The sequence below is a fragment of the Phallusia mammillata genome, chromosome 1 (assembly GCF_965637545.1).
Source record: "Phallusia mammillata chromosome 1, kaPhaMamm4.hap1.1, whole genome shotgun sequence".
NCBI lineage: Eukaryota > Metazoa > Chordata > Ascidiacea > Phlebobranchia > Ascidiidae > Phallusia > Phallusia mammillata.
In genome coordinates, this window is record NC_137252.1 from 21,670,198 (window position 1) to 21,690,172 (window position 19,975).

The window sequence follows — 19,975 nt, forward strand, 5'->3', positions numbered from 1 at the left end:
GACATTTGTAACATATCCTTAATTTTGTGCATTACGAAAGAAAGGGGTTACGCCACGAAGGAAAAAATTACTTAATGTCTCTTGGCGAATGTTTCTAGTGAACCGACACGCGTGGCCCAGAGGGCCCCGGTTGAGAATCACTGACGTAGTTCATTGAACAGGGGCTAAGTCTAAGCTGGTTAAGTCTGGACTTAGCGAGCTAAACAAGGTCAACTAATGGCTTAACAAATTTAACACGGGCTAAGTATGGACAGATTGGGGGCGGGCTAAGCTGGCTGTGAGAGCGAAGCGGGAGTACAGTTTCAGGCGTAACCGGGATGAAGAAGGCTCAATAAAGCCATATGCAGCAATGGTTCCTAAAGGACTACTTTCTAATAGGGCACAAAAAAAATCGATTTTAATTTATCTGAATTTTCGGGACTTGAATTAAATATATGTGTCGGTTTACCTACTTCATTTTGACAATATGAAGCAAAATAGCAAAATACTTCACTTTGGCATTATAAAGCAAAATAGTTCGATGTGGCGGACAATTTGATTTTTTTTAAGAAGTTAACACAAGGGTAGAAGTATTGGACCTTTATTTTAAACTAAACAATAATAGGAAGTGTGATGTATATTGCTTGACAATGAAGCCTATTAGCAAGCTTCAATGTAAAACAACACAACATTTTACATGTCCTACAGTGCAGCTAAGACAAACAACTCCAGCGTTTTGGTCTTTGGCATGGTGTGCAGAGAGTAGGCTACAGACAGAATGTAAATGTGGATAAGTGCAAAAAAACAATCCATCTTAACTTTAAATCCACAACATACTTGTTATTATAATTTTTATTAACTATAGAAAGTACTGAATTGTTTAGTGGCCAGGGATTACAACCAATTGCCTGTGTAATGTACAGGTTTATCACGTTTCCACAATTTTAAAAAATTTTGACACACCCTGTAATGGAACCTAAAAATTTTTTGGCACTGAAAAAAAAATGTTTGCACTGAAAAAAAAATGTTTGCACCAAAAAAAATGTTTGCATCGAAAAACAAAATGTTTGCACCGAAAAATAAATGTTTGCATCGAAAAATAAATGTTTGCACTGAAAAATAAATGTTTGTATTGCAAATAAAATGTTTGCATCGAAAAAAAAAATGTTTGCACTGAAAATAAAATGTTTGCACTGAAAAAAAAAATGTTTGCATAAAAAAAAATGTTTGCACTGAAAAAAAATAATGTCAGCCAAAAAGTTGTTGAATTGCACTTGTGGGCCACCGTACCAATGTGCCGCGACAAACAGGTTAAAAATAACTAGTCTATTTATTGTTGTGAGTTTCTTACCGGGTTCAGGTGTTCCGCGGCGGACGGTTCCAAAAAGAGACGTCACATTAGATTCCAATGTGCCACCAATCTAATACGAAGTAGGAAATTAATTACAAAACCAATCAAATTTAAAAGTAGTTTATTTACCAAAGGAATTGCCCCCTCATTATACATGCCGTCGTCATCAACAAGACCTTTTCCTTTCTAAAACATAAATTTTGGTTTTAAATTTGCAACATGGAAAAGAAATTGAAAACCTTTGTTAAATAAAACTTGGTCTCATATCACGACAGATACGTATGGCAGCTAGTTTTATTTTGTAAATGAAAACAACCTCGAAAAAGGCTAATCGGCAGCAGTTTTTGTCTTGAAAATATTTCTTAATCTAACCTTTTTTCCTTTGCGAGATATACATTTGCACCACGGAAAGCACTTCGGCATCTTTTCTGCGGAAAACGGGTAAAACTGAAGGAACAACTGATTTGCTTCAAGCATTACCATCAAGTTCTTTTTTCAAATAATTCCGCTTGTCTCTCAAATAGGCTTTATTTGTGACGACACAGTGAGGTAAACTCAGTTTAGTCTTTTGTTACAATTTTGACCGATTCCAAAGTCAGATACATAAAGGTGTTTGTTGTTTTCGTAGTATTTCGCGTTTCTTTTCTTTCTTGAAGAGTCTGAACAAATGGTTTTATAAATATAGGTATCCGGTGCTGTTGTTTATGTGGAAGTTCTGAAGGATACCGCTTAAACTACAAATCGGCAAACGTTAACTTTAAAACGAAGTCGAGGCAAAATGGGAGATGGTTGTTTATCTTCTGGTTCCTCGTTTTGTCAAATCTGTAGTGGAGTAGAAATTCAAGGAAGGACAAATCGTGGATATGACAACGCTTGGTATGCCAATGTATTTACTTGTCCTTTAGTGTATTTAAAAATGACTGATAAAAGTTGGGTTCAATAATTACTAAATACTTTTTTTTTTAGTTTTGCGAAATAAAAATAACTTTTAAACGAGTTTTTAGATTTAATTTGGATTTTAGTACCGATAGATAGAGTCATTTTTGGTTGCTGACACAATAAACTTCCGCAGCGCCTTTGTTTTTATTCATGTATCAATTGTGTTTATCGCAGCTTATCGGTGGTGCACAACTGGCAACCTCGTTACAAATCTATGCATCCTCGCCCCTGGGCATTAACATTTACTGACGACCAAGTATTGATAAAACAAGTTTTTCGGGGTCTAAAATTGGTTGAAAGTAAAGTTTCCGTTCAGAAACTTTAAATTTATTTTGCATCTCAAATTGATCTTGGCGACCAGCTGCTAATTATTTTTAGCTCAGCAGATAGCAAAGCTTGTGTACCACTAGCCTATAGAATGCATGAAAAACGTATTTAGAAAAAGTGGACTAAAGCTGTTTAGTTCGCATTAATGAAGCTAATTGTGTTTTTGCACTTAAACCTGCAGGCACCGCAAAGAGTATCAAGTGCGTTCAAACAAGAGCTCCAAAACCATGTGTTATAGCCAACTGGCAAGAAACAAAGTTCAGGTAATGCCATTTATTGCCAAAAAAGATTTTATTGGAACGCATTTATACCATAAGATTGTAATTTAGACATTATTGGCTCACGGGCAGCACTCATTGTTCAAAAAGTGGAAGGTTTTGGTTGAAGGCGATTTCACACCCTTGGGCAAGCTTAACAGAATAAACGTCGATGAAACGAGGTAAGTAACAGGTAAGCTCTTTACCTCAATTCAAAAAGTGCACGCTTCAAAGTTCTATGCATTATAATTTTTTTCGATATTATTTCTTCACTCCAACATTTTAATTAATTTGGAGTTCTAAATTTGTATGCATGTACAGGGTACAGTTATTAACGTTACTAAAAGATATGGGCAAATGGTTATACAATGTAACAACAGAAAGTTGTATTACGAAACAATAGTATCCGTAACTAGGGCGGCTTACATACGAGTAATACATTACATCCAGTGGCGGGATTCGATTTTTTTGTCAGTCGGTTCTATCACAAAAGTCATATTTTTCAGCCGGTTCTGTTACAAAAAGTCCATTGACAGTAGCCAGTAATGCTAACCGGTTCGCTGATCTCATAAAATTTCGTGAGACGGTTCTATAGAACCGGTGCGAACCGGCTGAATCCCACCACTGGGTACATCACTATTGAAACACTACACCCTGTAGCAGTTATAAATCATTTTAGAGATGAATTTTCCATCAAAGATATACAGACAATTGCGCTGACACGAAATTGGTTGCTCATGTGCCATATGAATCGTGTTTATGAAGTTAGCGGCGGCGAAATTGTGGCTACTGGAGTTTCCTTAGAACTTCACCGCTTGGTACCGCTAAAATTTCTCAAAATTTTAGTTTCAAGATCTGATGAAGGCATTATAGGTAAGTTTGACCACTTTCTTCATGTAGATTATAAAGTTAAAACAATAATAAAATATTCTATAATACTGTATCAATGACATATAGATTTAAAAAAGAGCAGAAATATGTGCTTTGTGATCTTTATAACTTTTATCTTGCTTAAATCTTACTTAAAAATGTTTTCCCTAAATGTTTTTTTTTTTCTAAAGTGTTTAAGATTTTGACGTAATTTTCTGCGTCAAGCTTACGATCCGTTTGTCCTCACGTGTCTGTACAACGGACAACATACGGTTTATGTACAATTTCATCTGTAACTAACACTGATGTTGATAATAGGGATGGTTAAAATGTCTGCTGTCTTTGAACTGTTTGCAATATATATTAGCTTTGGTAGGAACAAAATTCCCAGCAATGTAGAATAAAATGTATTCATTTTATTAATAAAACGCTTCGACCAGGGGTGGGGAACCTGCGGCCTAAAGGCCACATGCGGCCTTTTAGGCCACTAAGTGCGGCCTTTAATGTCAAAATGCATTTTAAGGATGTTGATATTACAGACTGCACCAGGCGCTAAAAAACATACAGAAACATATTTTTGACCTTTATTCTACATCAGGGCTCTTCAACCGGGGTTCCGCGGAACCCTAGGGTTTCGTACTAACCTTACAGGGGTTCCGTGATATTTAAGGGTTACTCAGGGGTTTGCAGCGGTTTGTTGTGCAAATATGAATCATAACAACGCCTGTACAATCTAGTTAACCTTGGTTGCACCATTGATCAATTGTGACGTAATAAACACAGCCTTAATACACTCTTGCCAAATTGCGAGATAGATGTAGAAACGACGGTTGCAGATAACATGGCAATGCGTTTCAGTGAATCGTTTAATTGGAGTCAACTTTTATTGTGTGCCTGGGGTGTGTTAAGTAAAAATGCATGTTTTTTCTTTGGTGTAGTCTATTACATTGGCTAAAATTATTTTATGGGGGTTCCGCAAAGTTTGACAAAACACCTTGAGGGTTCCATGCCACTTTTCTACATCACTATTTGATTAGTTATGAGGCAGTGGTTTACAAACAAGAGTCAATGGTCTCATAGTGGTACACAAAGCGATTTCCGATGTCACAAGCTGCTCTTAGATCATTGATATTTGAAAACAAGCAAGGTTCTAGGTTAAATAAGTCATGAATGTTGTAGTGAGGAATTTTATTCACCTTGGAGTTGGACCGTAAGTCCTACAGGTCTACGGGGGAATAGCAAAACGAGCATTCTGTAAGTCAAAACGTTTGAACACCGCTTTCCTTGGCCTGGGAAGTGATCTATGCGGCCTAAACGAGTGTCTATAAACCGTTTAGTGGCCTTTATAAACAAACAGGTTTCCCACCCCTGGTTTCGACAAAAACAATGATACGTTTTATTCTACGTCGCTGTCAATTTTGTTGTTAGTAAAGCAAATAATTGCAAGTCCGTTTCTTATGCACCTTTGTTTGCAATATGTCTGGCAGTTTGTTGCAAATAGCATTTTATTGTGTTTGAGATGGTGGCCGATGGCTGTTGCACATTATAGGTGTGCACGGTTGCACAGCAAGTACGGTATGCGTCAAACTACTACAAGTAATTCTAGCGATCGTGCCCCCGTGGTTTCCGTAGTGTAGTGGTTATCACGTTCGCCTAACACGCGAAAGGTCCCCGGTTCGAGCCCGGGCGGAAACATAACTTTTTTAAAGGTATTTTTTTATTCACAGAGATTCAAAACCAAAATGGTCATGCAAAGGAATACAAGTTTATTGAGAGAAGCGGACTAAAACACAGCAAAAACAATTTTGGGTCTTGGTGCAAGGTGATTAATTCCATACAACCAAGTCACGACGAATCAACTTTGTACCTTACTTTAACAATGTTTGACACCTGGACTAAAAACCATCCGTGCAAGTAAGCAACTAATATAAGTAATTTAATTCATGTAGTTTATCTTTCGAGGTTGTCGAATGTATTTCCAGCGGTTTAATTTAGCGTGTCTCTGACCTTGTTACCAATTAGACGCAAACGAAACACACAATTTGGGTGTTAGATACCGCAAAGCCAGATATTATAGGCCATATCCTCCTATTTTATGTGTTTTGCGGTAACCCGTTGATTTCCCGTTTGACCCTTAGGTAAACACCTAAATGTCATCCCAGCCCTCCAGAACGAATTTGATGCGCCATTCTGTTGTCAAGCAAGACCAGTATAGCAAACACGGCGTTTATTTCAAACAGTATCTGTAAACCACAAGCAACCTCGCGTATTTATATTTCCTAAATCATAAAGCCGCAGTCAGTTGTAGGTTACGCTTTATTGAAGCCATCGAAATCAGTTTTTTACCCAAGCGCAGTTAACTTTAAGCGCGTTACACACTCCACTTAAAGGATGTGACCAACGTTATTCACATTGCAATTTATCTGGACAGCAGAGATCACAAATTTATTATTTGTCAGTTGCTTTACTGAAGTTTCAGTGCAGAACAGTAGAAAGATTATTATCAAACCGCTTTACATGAATTAGTTATGTACAGTAAACTTGCTTAGCTTTGTTTGGAACGTGCGGAGAGATATGTTTTTAATTGCTTGTAACCAGCTCCCTAAGGTAGTTTGTTATAATAGCTCAAACTTGGGGTTTAAACGACAAATTATGCTGCTATTTGCATCAGCGCTTATGCGACCCATCATTATCTGCATAATTGATGAAATCAGCTATCTAATGACACAACAAACAAACAAACAAACTCAATCCAAGTCACTTTGAAACGACGCTTTGCAAACGTAGCAGACACAAGCACTCAGTTCTACATTAGCAAATTTAGGCGGCTGTAAGTTTAAGGCCCAGGTACTATGTACAATAAAGGCGGCTGGAGTTTGCTAATAAGATATGATATCCGTTTTTTTATTGTTATTTCAACCATTGCCGCATTATTTGTGTGGTACGAGTAGTGTCGTACCTGACTTGGTATGCATATGTTGTAAGTATGTACTGAATTAATATATGGTGCAGTGCCTGAAGTTGAAACATTCATGTGTCAGATCGCAATCGCCGCGATCACACAAAGCTATTATGTGCGCCATGCCTTGCTTTGTACCCAGGCATAATGTTGCGTGTTTATGTAGAGTGCAGACTGTTGACAGCTGACAAACGACAGCAGTTTATCAGACAACTAATAAACTACCTGTACTGGCTTCCTCCAAAGCCTGTACTTGCGGATACAGCGATGCCCGGACGTTCAACGTTCTATTCAAAGTTCTGATGCACACGCGCACAATATTGCATTTACAGTGGAGCTGTTGTTTAACGAATGACAAAATATACGTGCATGCTGTTACTGAGGAAGTAAACAATAATTTAATGGGCGCGTTTTGTGCAGTGGATGTATAGTGACAAACTAAATGACTTTGTGCATATGCGTAAACAGAAAACAAACGTCACAACGTGTTACTAGCTAGTGTTTGTTAGATGCAACAAGTATATACAATTTTAGTGTTTTTGTCACGTTCATTGCAACGAAATCGAATAATGTGTATGTGACGTTCCGTGTCTGCATTTTTTTCAATGCGCGCCATCTAACAACATGTTTCTTTACATGTACTGGAGTTCAATTTGACAGAGTGACAGCAAAATAACCAACCTTATCGTGGTTTATAGTGCAGACAGATTAAGTCTTATGGTTACCGAAGTCTGTCTGCGTGCATTTTCAAAGCATGTTCTAAATTCTGTTAACCATGGCGAAGTTAAAAAAAACCTTCGTGGCCGAATGATTTGATAAGCCCATTTTAAAATTATTGGATTTTTAAACAATGCATGTTTAGGGGTCGTAGATTGTTCAAAAATAAAGGGTCGCTTTACTTTAACGTGTATGTAACCCGGACTTATTCTACTCAAGAAGAGTGTCATAGGAGAAAAAATCGTTTGCAAAACGGGAAATATCTTACCAGAATCGTTTTGTACCTCAAACGCAAATTAAAAGATACCTGTGTATCAAGTCTTGTGAACACATAAAACTGATGATTTAGTTATGTCAGTGAAGAACGATGAATCCACACCTGGGCAGACATTTTCCTACAAACCAACAAACACTATCCGTTCACCCCTACAAGATGTGGCGCTTTTTCACAGAGCAATGAGCAGGCGAAGATCACTTGCCGAAAAAGACTTCGAATCTGAACCTACTAACAATAACAACCCTTCACCAAACAATAAATGTCAGCGTTCCGTCACTAGAGGGAGCTACAGTACTCGAGTTAAATCAGCGCGAAAGGTTTCTTCGCCTTTAAGTCGCTTTAAGTCCGAGGATCAGGCTCTGAAACACGAAGGAGTTGTAGATGTTGTCATCTTGGAGGAACAGGAGCTGAAAAATGATTACGTTGTGTCTATTGACAAAGATGGCGTCAGCAAGCCTTTGATTCGACGTCAGGGTGTTGTTACGTCACCCACTTCACTGGATCAGCTTGTAGACAACGTTTTCGTGGATGACAGGTCGGATAAATTAGGCTTTATAATTTTTTTGTGTTGAATAGAAACCTGTAGTTGTTTTTAATCACAACCGTAAAATAAAGATTCCAAAACAAACTCTGCTGTGACGTATGTTCGATAACCTAGGCCTAACACATCGGGAACTTACTGCTAATCGATTTGAAAGCGTTTTTTTTTAATGCAGTCATAATTGACACTATAGTGAATTTAACTTTACATTACAACGCAGCTTTTCTAACTTAGCTCGGACAAGTTTATCAAGTAAAACACATTTTTTCAAAATGTAGTGTAACCAACGCGTAGGCGATACGAGGTGGCGGTTACGATTGTGTAGAATTTTTTTAAAAATTTGAAAACATGATGGCTACATTGTTAGTTTAATCGATCGAAAATAAAACAAAATCAACAAACGTAAGATCAGTTAAAACTAACGCTTATTATGTCATAACAACTGTGCTCCGCAGACTGTGTTTGTCCACAAACAACACAACATATGCCGATATTTCAACAAACGGAAACAAGAAATGTACTGCTGTGGTTTTTCAAACGTCATTGGTTACATGAGATCACGAGGCTGTGGTTCACGTCATTGTAGACGCGACTATACAATTTCGGACACCGCAAATGCGTCGCCTCGTTTGTGTGGATAAATGATACATGATTCTGTATATGACATGTGATTTTAGAAGTTGTATGAGCCGCTTTCAAATGAAAAATAACTGATTTTGTCCAGATATTATGCACTTGCTATGCTTAATCCCATCAAGGAAGAAAACATACGCACCTTAAAAAAGTTAATTGGTTTCTGTTATGCTTTTGTCCGTTTTACAGCCCCTTGGAAAAAATCTTTTGGGGGGTTTTAGGCTAACGCCAGATAATCATTGCAGTCCGGCCACAACTGGTTACTACAGAAACTTCGGTACTGCCTTTGTTCTATGTCCAAGCAATTAAAATGGTATTCACCATGGCCTAAATATTCGCTTTTTATAGCATTTAATAAATGTAATGCATACCAAATACCTTCTGAAGCTGAGGTTAAGATTGAGCTGTATACGGTCAACTTGCTATAGCCGATTTTGAACGGTTTAATTAAGTGTATAGTGTCAGCTTTGTGAGAATGCGTGCTTTGCAATCTACATTCGGTCTAAATCTCATCAATACGCAATTACGTGCGGTGTAAGTTAATTATCCATCGCCAATTCCCATGGCGAGGTGCAAATAAAACGCCGCTTCGCTGGAAATGAAAAAAATGCTGGTTGTCAACCGAATTTAGTAAACTTGATAGTGAATGTGAAAAAAGTGAAAAAAATAAAGTATTTCATGGCACTAATTGGTGAATATAGGCTAGCCTAATCTTTCTAAATGCCTGAACTGCATATGACACGGGCACAAAGCTTGTTCATAAACCTAGATTTTATTGATCAAAAAAGTAAAGCGGATCAGTGAATTATGTACTCTTGATTTTGCCGTTTTCTGTTTGCGGTACAATTAATTCCCTGCTTACGAAGCAGTGAACTCTTACTACCAACGTGCATGTTTATTTGCTTAAGCTTCCATTAATATCACTATTAAAAAATATGTAAGTAAACACTTGTACTGAGATGTTCATACGAAGATTTATTTTATTGTTTGACGAAATTATTTAAATTTTTCCCACTTTTTCTAATTATTGTCCGATCAAGGGCACATATGTTCAGCAGACGCTAAGTCGGATATATTATAATGCAGCCTACTTTCAGCCTAAAAGATAAATTATGATAACAATTAATTGTCAAAATCAATATTAGGTAGCTGGTCGATAACGATCTGAGCTCAACCCGTTCGTAAAACCCTCATCTACGTGCTAAACCTGTTGACAGTATTTCTATGTTTGGCCCTAGAAGAAACTACGATCGATTTTTATTCTACAGCTTTAATAAATTTTAGATAATTTTCCTTCCATGCTGGGAAACAGCCATGTAAAAAACGTTTGGGCGTGGCCAATTTATTTTTAAACTCTCATTAGGAAGTGCAACAAACGTATTAGCCTACCTCAAAACAAGAAATTTATTTCCACCACATTTTATACATATATGTGACTTTTCGTTAAGGATTGATATCATCAGCGAACCTAGATAGGCCCTAATTTACCTGTGAATCAACATGCATTTATGTTTTGAGGACCCAAAATGAATAATTGATATTCTCTTTTTATTAATTTCAGGATTACTCTCCAGCCTTGCGACAAGGAACAAACTTTAACACCAAGGTATTTATAAAAACATTTTTATCAATAATAAGGTCGTTGTAAAATTAAATCTATTCCTAAAAGCAAGATTTTTAAAATACCTGATATTCATTTTAGAAAAAACAGTCTTTGTAAGTGGCATAAATAATAATGCCAAGTTGCAGAAGCAAAACAAGTGATAAAAAGCAAAAACCGCGGGGTTATTAAAAAATCGATTGGGATTCTAATACCAATATAAGAAAGCAATGTCCCATATGCGCTCTTTATTGCACGGTCGCGGTGCTGAAACAAGCTGTGTGTACAGACGCAGAGACAGAGTGTAAAAATGGTTTAGCCCTGGCCAAGAATAAACGATCTTTCACAGCGAGTAAAAGGCCCATTGTCAGCCGACACAGGGTCTACGCGTCAGAATTTTAAGGCTTTGTCGTACATTTGTGGCTGCCGTGTAGTGTTTTTGTAATGCAGTACATAAAGTAGGTAAGTACGACTGAGCATTTTAGTACGATTCCCATAGTAGGGGCTTTGTGGTGTATCTTTTTATAGAAAGAAGGACAGTAATTAACATTGCTTTAAAACTAATTTATTACGCCTAACGTGTCAGGAAACTTACTACACAACAGATTTTTGCTTCAGGAACAAAGCTGTTTGTTATGTGCACAGGTGCGTGTTCTTAAAGTTTTACATACAAAATTATAAAGCTTCGCGAAGGATACAAGGAGACTTCTTACAATTAAATGCGTGAAAACAGTGCTAGTTCCACAGAATCTCAGAAATGGTGCACTGGGCGCACAAACAATAAAAGCTACCTGTGAGGACAAGGGCTTAGTACAAAGGGGTCTTGGCCTTAAATAAAGCAAATCGGTTTACTTTTCCGTTTGCTGTTAGACTTAAAGTGACAAGTATCCTAATCCCTCTTCTGCTTACCGGTAGCACGTACTATTGAAGATTATTTTTTGCAGCCACGAGCATCGATTTGCCCTGGTCTGCTGAGAGTTAACGGCAGCTGTCAATACTTGGTGTAACTCATTATTGTTTGGTTATTTTTGTAGTTTTGTTGTCGTTGGGTTAACTTCCCTATTGTAATTTGTGCATCGATTAAGGGGAAACTTTATGAAGCAAGAAACTGCAACTGAAGAAAAAGTTGATCCAGTTGATTTAAAAAACTGCCCGCCACGCTCAGGTGGGTGATACTGTTTGCTGTAACTTGCGCCTGCAAGTAGCCTACACTTAATATTTGTGGGAGCTAGACCTTGAGATACTCCCTCCGAAAATGTACTCTTTACCTGCTGGGGTCCAATTGTTATCTGTCCTTTGCCGTATTTTTTCTTAAACTTGAAATTTTGTTTTTAATACCAGACTAAGTTTTCACCTAATTGCACTTTTTCATCTAAGATTGCTGTAACAATTTGATAGATTCTGTTTCAACTGAGTACATTTCTGGACAAGAAGCAAGTGTTGGTTTCAGCGGACCCATGACGTTGTCGCATAAATCAGGTGACCATAGTAATATTAAGTACTTATGTTAATTTTTATACTTTGTTTGGTCAATGCCGAGAGAAAACGTTTTGCCAAAGTATTTCATACTTTTACAGACATATACTGTTTTTGTGTGTTTTCAAAGAGACTTGAAAACCAACAGTGACCGATCTGACAAACATTGTGCTTTTCTTGATTAATATTTTCCTTAGAACATTTTACGCTTTAAACGTTATTGAGTAAATCCTTTCATTTTAAGCACACATTCACACTATTATGCTTTTTTCGGCAGATGAAGTGGAGGGAATAGAGACGGCGTTTGGACCAAGTAGGCCGACGTCATTTGACGACATCGGACAAGATTTTTCGTCCTACAACGAAGCGAGCTCTTCTCTTACGTCTGGTAAGCAACTTCGTGTTGTTTTTTATTAATAAGGTTAAAAATGTGACATAAAGCTTTTAGTGTCATTACAATCCTTAAAAAACGATGATTGGTAACTTCATATGGGTGTGTCTTGCCTTTTTTGTAAAACATTGCGTACATAAACAGAAAATATTGTGTGGAATTTGTTACACAATCGCCTTGCTGACCTACATCCATTGTAAGCAGAATGCCAGCTGGCAAATTTAAACAGTTGAAAATGAAACAATAAATAGCTATGAACTATGATTGCATTTTTAAACTGGTAAAATGAATTGACAACCTATAGGGACTATGGAAGGTGGTTAAAATTCGAGCTGTTAAATCGATAAGTTATTAATAACTCATTTGCGCTGGTCTCTTGTGGATCAACTAATAACTAGGGCTGACGTCGATAGTTATTTAGAGAAATGTGGGGTTTCGGGGTTTGTGGTTTTAGTCCACAGCACCAGAGTGTGCTACAAATCAAGGTTACCAAGAAACACAAGGGGAACGAAAAATGCTGTTTTTATTATTTGTTTATTTAACAACAACTACACAGCATCCTGGTTTAGATTGACTTGTTCACAGTCGTTACGCGGGTGTGGAAGAGTATGTTGGTTCATACGAATTTTGTTAGTTTGGAAAACATAGGCCTACTAATGTTTATCTCCTATTGCAGATACTTTAGTTTTTGTTGCGAAGAAAATACAAGTGATTGTGAGGAAGGAATTTGAAAATAATCTAAATGATAAAAATGTATTTAGTTTATATGAGTACATGCTGCAACAAGTTTAACTCACACTTCTTGTATTGATCTGTGTTATATCGCTTTCTCTTTGTCCAAACGAGCGGTAACAGTTTATATGTTCCTTGCCTTTGTATCTAAATTGACTTCTCTGTTTCAGATGGCAAGAAACGGAAACGCAGTGTGCGTGAGGTTTTTCGAATGGGTTTATTTCTATCGAGAAAAAACAAGAAAAGGTCGTCAAACCCAATTCCACCTAGTGGAGTCACTCCTACCACACCGGAAGCAGGTAATAGGAGATGTTTTGTCACGCAATGCTGTGTGACTGTGTGTGTTTGTGAACTGTAGTCCATTGAATAGTGTAAAGCCAAGTGCAAGGCGTTTTGTACGTGTTTGTTTAAAATTGATTGAAGGGTTGTAAAAGTAATAAATTGTACGAAAAGCGTCGCGTTTTACCTTTTGAAAACAAACGTTGTGTGGCGCCTTTATTAAACACCACGACCACTTGTGTCGCGTTTGAAATGTTGTCATGTCCGAAAGAAAAAGCTAAGCAACATTAAAATTTACAAAAAGTAAACGTGCTTACGCTCCTTGGACTGACCAAACTAAAACTTGTTCAAATGCCTACAACTTCATAACAATACAGAAAATGATAAGTTGATTTGCGTAACTTGGGCAATGGAATTTGGTTTTGTACGAAAAACTACCTTTTTTGGGGGCGAGAGACTTGTAGATTAAATTGTACTTAACGTTCAGCATGTTACATGGTACTTTCACCAAAAAACCTCTAGGTAGCTGACTGGCACGCAAACATAGGCTGGACCATGCATGTAGTTTAGTTCCATAAATTTAGTTGTCTTTGTACTTAAAACCTATTTTTTCTTTGGGCATTTTGCTCCTACAGAGACGGACTGGCTTTTAGTTGAGAGCGTGTATTGTTTCAGACTTAAATCGACCGCGTTTGGTCCAACGACGAATTTCTCGACTTGAAATGAACGAGCCAATAGAAGACATTTTTAACGAGGTCGTATTCGAAACTATGGACAAGAAAGTCAGTCCTTCTGAAGTAACGGGCGAAGATAATGACGTCATCGAGGATCCTGATGTAGTGGCGATGACGTCAATGCTCCAAAGGCAATGCAGTTCTTTAGATGAAACAAACCCACCAGAAAATAGCAGTGATGGCGACTTTTTAAATTTTCAAGATGAACCTAAGTACGACGCGTCAAACGATAATGGTGACGAAACCGAAAGCAATGGCGTCAGTGATTTGACATAACAAAGTTTGTGTATTGCGGTAGCCTGGGGGTAACCAAGGGACCCATATGGCTTTTTTGCAAAGTGTTATGGGGGACAGACGTAAAAGTATTTAAAGTAAAATGAACTGCTGATAGCATATCATCGTTCATATTCACCCCAGCGACTTGCAAATTTGTTTAACTAGTTTTCTAAAACTTTGCAGTTAATTTATTTGAAATGTTGTGACATAACACTGTAATAGGCCAAAGCAAGTCTCGCCGGGCATCGCGTTTTTTTACTTGACATATTCTTGTACTTAAATTGTCTGAAATAAGCTTAGCACTTTTACGTATTACTAAATGGCGCATGTTGTAAGAGAAAGTAGGTATACTTGGTACCAAACATTGCAATTGTATGCTCGCTTAAACATCACATACGACGGGTTCGCATATTAAAGTTGTAAATTGTCATGATAATTTTGCAAAAGATTGCATAATGATGGCAAAAGTTTAAATGGACAAGGCGAAGATTATGTGACACATAACGTACTTTTGTGCCATAGTGAAAACCAGTAACGTTTTGCAAAAACATCTTTATATTCTGACATTTTTCGACGGTTTGCAAATATTTTATTTGAAAACTTTCAGCATTTAAAAGACTTTAGCCAACACACAAGCAGATAACAGTGTTTTGTCTTATCTGCGCACACGAACGCGATTTTCTTGCAGGTTTAGAAACCCTGGCAATGGGTTGGTTCCCGACTCGTGTAAGTTTCGTTGATAACAAACCACCTGGTAACATACTGATTTGACGTGTCTGCTTATGACAGCATTTTTAACAAAAAAAATGTCAATGAATTGTTTTTACATGTATGAAGCGTTTGTGAATGCACGACATTCCATGTTAACTAATTTTGTATGTTTATAGTTGTATGATGTTCACTAATAAAGTACATACTCGCAAACACACGGCCTAAATAATTACTCCGATTTTGAAACTTGTTTATAATTTTAAATGTTTCTTGCCGTTTACACACTCTTATTGCAAAAAATATAAATGACCTTGCACTCTGCTGCGACTAATGTCGCCCAAACTATGGGAAAATGTTTAAAATTATAGATTTAAAAAACAATCTAGTTATCATAATCGACTGGACTACGTTAGATAGGAAACTTTCTTCACTTATCACAACTCTGTTGGCATATTACACCTAGTGGTGATAACTGCGGAGTCAAGTTTAAATGAAAACTGTTAAGATATCAGTGAGACTTAAGCCAAGAACCGGATGCTAGCTTTATATCAAAGCTGACCTGTGTGTGACGCAATCACCTGCACCTGGTGGGTCACGTGATAAGGTTGTTACGTTATCACAGTTGCGAGGCGCGTGCGTGACGTTCTTATCTATTGGACAGTATAAAACTGCAGGGACATTCAGGGATACTCATTTCACGTTTTGACGATCGTCACTCAAGAGGGCCATCACGTAAAGGAATTTTCAAAGGCTACTTATATTATAAGTTTTTTGACTTAAGTGCTTATATTTAAGCCAGACTGTAATGGCTTATTCCGAAGTGCAGTACCCTTCGCAGCATTGTGCTGTGAGACCTCAGCAGATACAGTCTGATATGCAATATTACCAAGGCGTGCCAAGTCGATATCAGACTGTAGGTAAAGACGAAAGCTGGTACCCTAACGAAGATCACAATGCTAACAGCAATTTTCACCATGATAACAACTATCAGAGATTATCGCCTCCATGTCAAGCAATACCTACGATGTGGAATCCAATAAACCAGGGACACTACCTTAACATGAATCTGTTTAATGATAAGAACGGTCAACCTGTAAACAACGTAAACAACTACGGACAAAACGGCGTCTACCGTCAACGCATCAACAGCGCCGCCAGTGACGGGTATGGAGCATCAAGCAACCAGTGGATGACAGCACAAAGCCCAAATTTGTATTCCCCGACGAATCAGTTTAACTTTCCAAGATCTCGTCAAGGAAGGTACGTTTACATAAAATTGTATATTATGATATTAACATTTTACTAATATACAATACTAATAACAATATGTTATAATGGGTTAGCGTTAATAAGTAAATCACTCTTTGACATGACCTTAACATTTTTCATCCAATTTTAGCATAACGGAACAGGGTCAGTTGACACCGGACAACTTTTACCACACCCAGCAAAATTATAATAACCAATGTGTACCGCACCATATGCCGTACAGAACTTCATCCACACCTGGTAGTTGTGGTACTAACTCTCCTCCTAACCTGCCAATCATTCAATCTCAGCCCACAACAGCACAACTACCACAACCGTCACAGGTAAATGTTTTTTTTCTTCAGTTTAACAACAAAATAGCGTCAGTATTGTAAGACTTTTATTTTGTTTTCTAGGCACAACCTGGAGAAGTTCCTATTGCAGGAAAGCGGGGCAGCGACTGGGAATTGGAATGCATGGGAGTTGAAATGAAGCTGTCCAATGCAAATGTGTGGAAAAACTTCGATAATGTGGTTACTGAGATGGTTATCAGCAAGCATGGCAGGTGGGTAATTGTAACTTAGGAATTATGTTTTTAGGCCGAGTTCTGCAAAATATATTCCAGGTTGAGTTTTAGTTACTCGTAAAGCAAAGCGACCAATTTTTTCATTTTTTAACAAACGACAAATGCCTTAGTAACCATACAGAATCCCACAATTACATTTTAATATTATCGTTTATCAAAACTCAACAACCGCTTTGCATATCGGCAAATTAAACATCACTTACATTGGCTTTACCGTAGGCGAATGTTTCCTGTGTTGGAATATGAACTGAACGGATTGGATCCAAACAAGCTCTACAACGTATTTCTGGACTTTGTTCTTGCGAACTGCTATGTGTGGAAATATGTGTAGGTTAAAATTCCGGAAACCAACTGACATGCTTAAACAATCACTTGCTGAAACTAATTTTCTGTATAAATTTTCAGAGACCAAGGTTGGCATCCTAACGGACTTGCTGCAAATGAAGAACCAGATTTTCAACCTGGGCAAAGAGTTTATTTACACCCCGACTCACCCGCTCCCGGCGAGGTTTGGAATAAGAAAGGAGCAAGTTTCAATAAAATGAAGCTGAGCAACCATTATCACGAAAAAGAAAAGGTTTGTATTTTATTTATTTTTCTGCTTAGCAAGTCCCCAGGACGTTAAATGCTTTAAAAATGATGACTACATTTTCTGTTTCAAGCGGAAATCATAGCGGAAAATGGCGCAATCTTAAAGTTCACTGTTTTGTTGTCGTGCAGATTATTACACTACGAACTCTTCACAAGTATCAACCTCGACTTCACATAGTTGAGGTCGATCAAATGAACCCTTCCATGCAAAGCAATTTAAGAACGTTTGTTCTTCCCAAAACTACTTTTATGACAGTAACCTTGTACCACGACACAGACGTAAGTGTGTTACTAGTATAATACTTTGTTGCAAATTGTAGCAACTTTTTTATTTTCTAAATGTTTTTTTGCAGGTTGCACAACTTAAAATCAACTTGAATCCATTTGCAAGGTCATTCAGAGACAAATCTTTGACGTAAGCAGAACTGTTTCTGTTCGAAGCTATTTTCTTACACGGCCTATTCTAAAACCATTTTTAATTTTTTTAGCAAAAAACCATCAGATGATAGTAGCTCTTCAAACTCATCATCGATGTCGCAATCACTTTCCCCAATGACGTCACCAGAAAATGTGGAAAATTCTGCGCACGATGTAGTAGATAACGAACTTGAGAGTTATGACGCAAATGATATCGTCAAAGTCGAGAATCCTGTTAGTTCAACCGACCTCGAAAAAGCAAAGCAATTTCTCCACAAACAACTAAACGTCATGTCGCAATTAGTTCGAACGAGTGAGGAGTTGGAAAGAAACTCCAACAGTCAAAGCAGTAAGTCCAAATTTTTGGAGTCATATTTTGTACCCCGGTAATCCCTTTTCGTATGGAACCTTCTACAACTTTGAAAACTAAACAAAACATTTTCCTACTATTTTTTTACAGCCGGTTTAGTATCTAATGCCCAAACGACAGTTCCCAATAAGGGTGCGTCCAACCCAAGCGAAACACTAGAAGAACTGCTTAAACCTCAAACCGTTCATCATTTCGCCCCGCCGTCAGAATCTAAAACTGCAAATCAGGAGAAGCAACAAACTTCGCCACAAACTGGCAATTCACTGGTATGTTATTTCGAAACGTTCTGAATGATGCCAATTCTGAATGATACATGAAACCATCATTTACTTGTTTACAGGCAAATTATCAACTTCTTAATCTTGATCGCTGCTTTCCACCCAACGCTGTTGCAGCTTCTGGGGTGAAACTCCCTTTTGATCCAAACAAATTAAATGTTGCTAGAAAAGGTTTGTCCATTTCCCGTTTGTTTTGTATTTCTCAAATTAAATGCCATGTTGTTTAACAGAAACAAACCCAAATCTTCCTGCATTTTACGGATGTAGTTACTACAGGGAGCAAGCAGCAGCAGCTGCCTCACGCAACGTTATCACACAAAATAAAGGTAATTGAATGTTTGATGAAACTTTTGTGTCTTCGCAATCAAATACGTTTGTTAGTTCGTAAGTTCTATTATAATCGTAATGTTCTTTTTTTCAGACACTGCTGACAATTCAAACAAAGTACCAGTGGTTTTCGTTCCAAACAGCACCAATCCCACAACGCAGCAGATCACTTCCGAAAGAAATCATTCGGTCTCGTCACCACAGCCGTCACCAGTCGCGTGTTTTACGTCACCGAATCGACAGCAGCCTTCGCAGATGACCCTTCCCACTTTATCTCCGGGATGCCTTCGTGATATTCTTCAGAGCGATGAGATTTCCGACACCTTTGCTCTCTCGCTAAAACGCAAGCGCTGCTTTGACGGCATCAATGATGACGCAGATGATGACGTTTTCAGTAACTCGCCACCAGCTTTTGATTTCATGCAAACGCAAGCGAAGAGAAGTTGTTTTGATGCAATTTAGCAGCATCAGTAGCGGACGGCAATATTTTGGAAATCCACTCAAAGTTCAACTTGTATGTTATGTTTTATTGTAATTGTCTTTTACCCTCGATCAGTCCAGCGTTTTGCTTTGTGCTTTTACGTTATATCATCTAGGCACGTGTTCTGTGTAATAAACAGTACAAAACGATTTTGGACTCTTTTTGTTGTGGGAATAATTAGTGGTTTTGAAGTCGTGATAACAAGATTCCTCAGCGTACACAAGTCATCCAAAATTTTGACACTACTCAAAACGTTTTTATATTAAAATCGCACTAATTGTCTGTCGTAAGCGCACATTGGCCATAATTGCAGGTGGGCAATTAAATATCGTCGCTTAAAACGCCCCCTAGAAAGGCCCGTGTTTCGTGCTTAGGCTAAAAGTCATTGAATGGAAAATCGGGCGGGAAAGTTCTGATGTTACAGCATCAGATTTTCACCCAACAACAGAGTTTGTTTTTAAAACATTCTGGGATCGAAAGGCTTTCAGGTAGGGGATTTAAACCTTATTGTCTCCAACTGCAGGGGTCATTGGTCGGTGTGCTCAGTATTTTTCTTTTATTTTTAAAGAATTGTAGCACAGCTTGCGAAACGATACAAATGTAATAAATAGGTTGGTCTAAGTGGTTG

The 19,975-nt window shown here is 37.8% G+C and overlaps 2 protein-coding genes and 1 non-coding gene across 4 annotated transcripts; all 3 read left to right on the top strand.

The window, feature by feature from the left end:
* The first annotated feature begins 1,964 nt into the window (after nucleotides 1–1,964).
* LOC145227003 (uncharacterized) lies at nucleotides 1,965–15,262 on the top strand. 2 transcript variants are annotated; one of them, XM_080092330.1, is made up of 12 exons: nucleotides 1,965–2,206; nucleotides 2,778–2,859; nucleotides 2,926–3,035; nucleotides 3,533–3,726; nucleotides 5,451–5,637; nucleotides 7,852–8,211; nucleotides 10,412–10,456; nucleotides 11,536–11,615; nucleotides 11,849–11,929; nucleotides 12,204–12,314; nucleotides 13,220–13,348; nucleotides 14,004–15,262. In XM_080092330.1, the coding sequence occupies exons 1-12, from the start codon at nucleotides 2,109–2,111 to the stop codon at nucleotides 14,336–14,338; spliced, it is 1,812 nt and encodes a 603-aa protein (XP_079948456.1). In that variant the 5' UTR covers nucleotides 1,965–2,108; the 3' UTR covers nucleotides 14,339–15,262. The 2 variants fall into 2 exon arrangements, with proteins under 2 accessions (XP_079948456.1, XP_079948457.1); XM_080092331.1 differs by lacking the exon at nucleotides 7,852–8,211 and having other exon boundaries at nucleotides 1,977–2,206; nucleotides 11,828–11,929.
* On the top strand, nucleotides 5,346–5,418 carry Trnav-aac (transfer RNA valine (anticodon AAC)). Its single transcript has one exon. It is a non-coding gene; the product is annotated as a tRNA-Val (tRNA).
* A 461-nt stretch (nucleotides 15,263–15,723) lies between the features above and the next one.
* LOC145226987 (uncharacterized) lies at nucleotides 15,724–19,496 on the top strand. The gene is made up of 12 exons (XM_080092329.1): nucleotides 15,724–16,309; nucleotides 16,449–16,641; nucleotides 16,714–16,862; nucleotides 17,103–17,210; nucleotides 17,289–17,460; nucleotides 17,604–17,753; nucleotides 17,828–17,889; nucleotides 17,963–18,240; nucleotides 18,352–18,527; nucleotides 18,602–18,710; nucleotides 18,770–18,865; nucleotides 18,961–19,496. The coding sequence occupies exons 1-12, from the start codon at nucleotides 15,855–15,857 to the stop codon at nucleotides 19,326–19,328; spliced, it is 2,316 nt and encodes a 771-aa protein (XP_079948455.1). The 5' UTR covers nucleotides 15,724–15,854; the 3' UTR covers nucleotides 19,329–19,496.
* The last annotated feature ends 479 nt before the right edge of the window (nucleotides 19,497–19,975 follow it).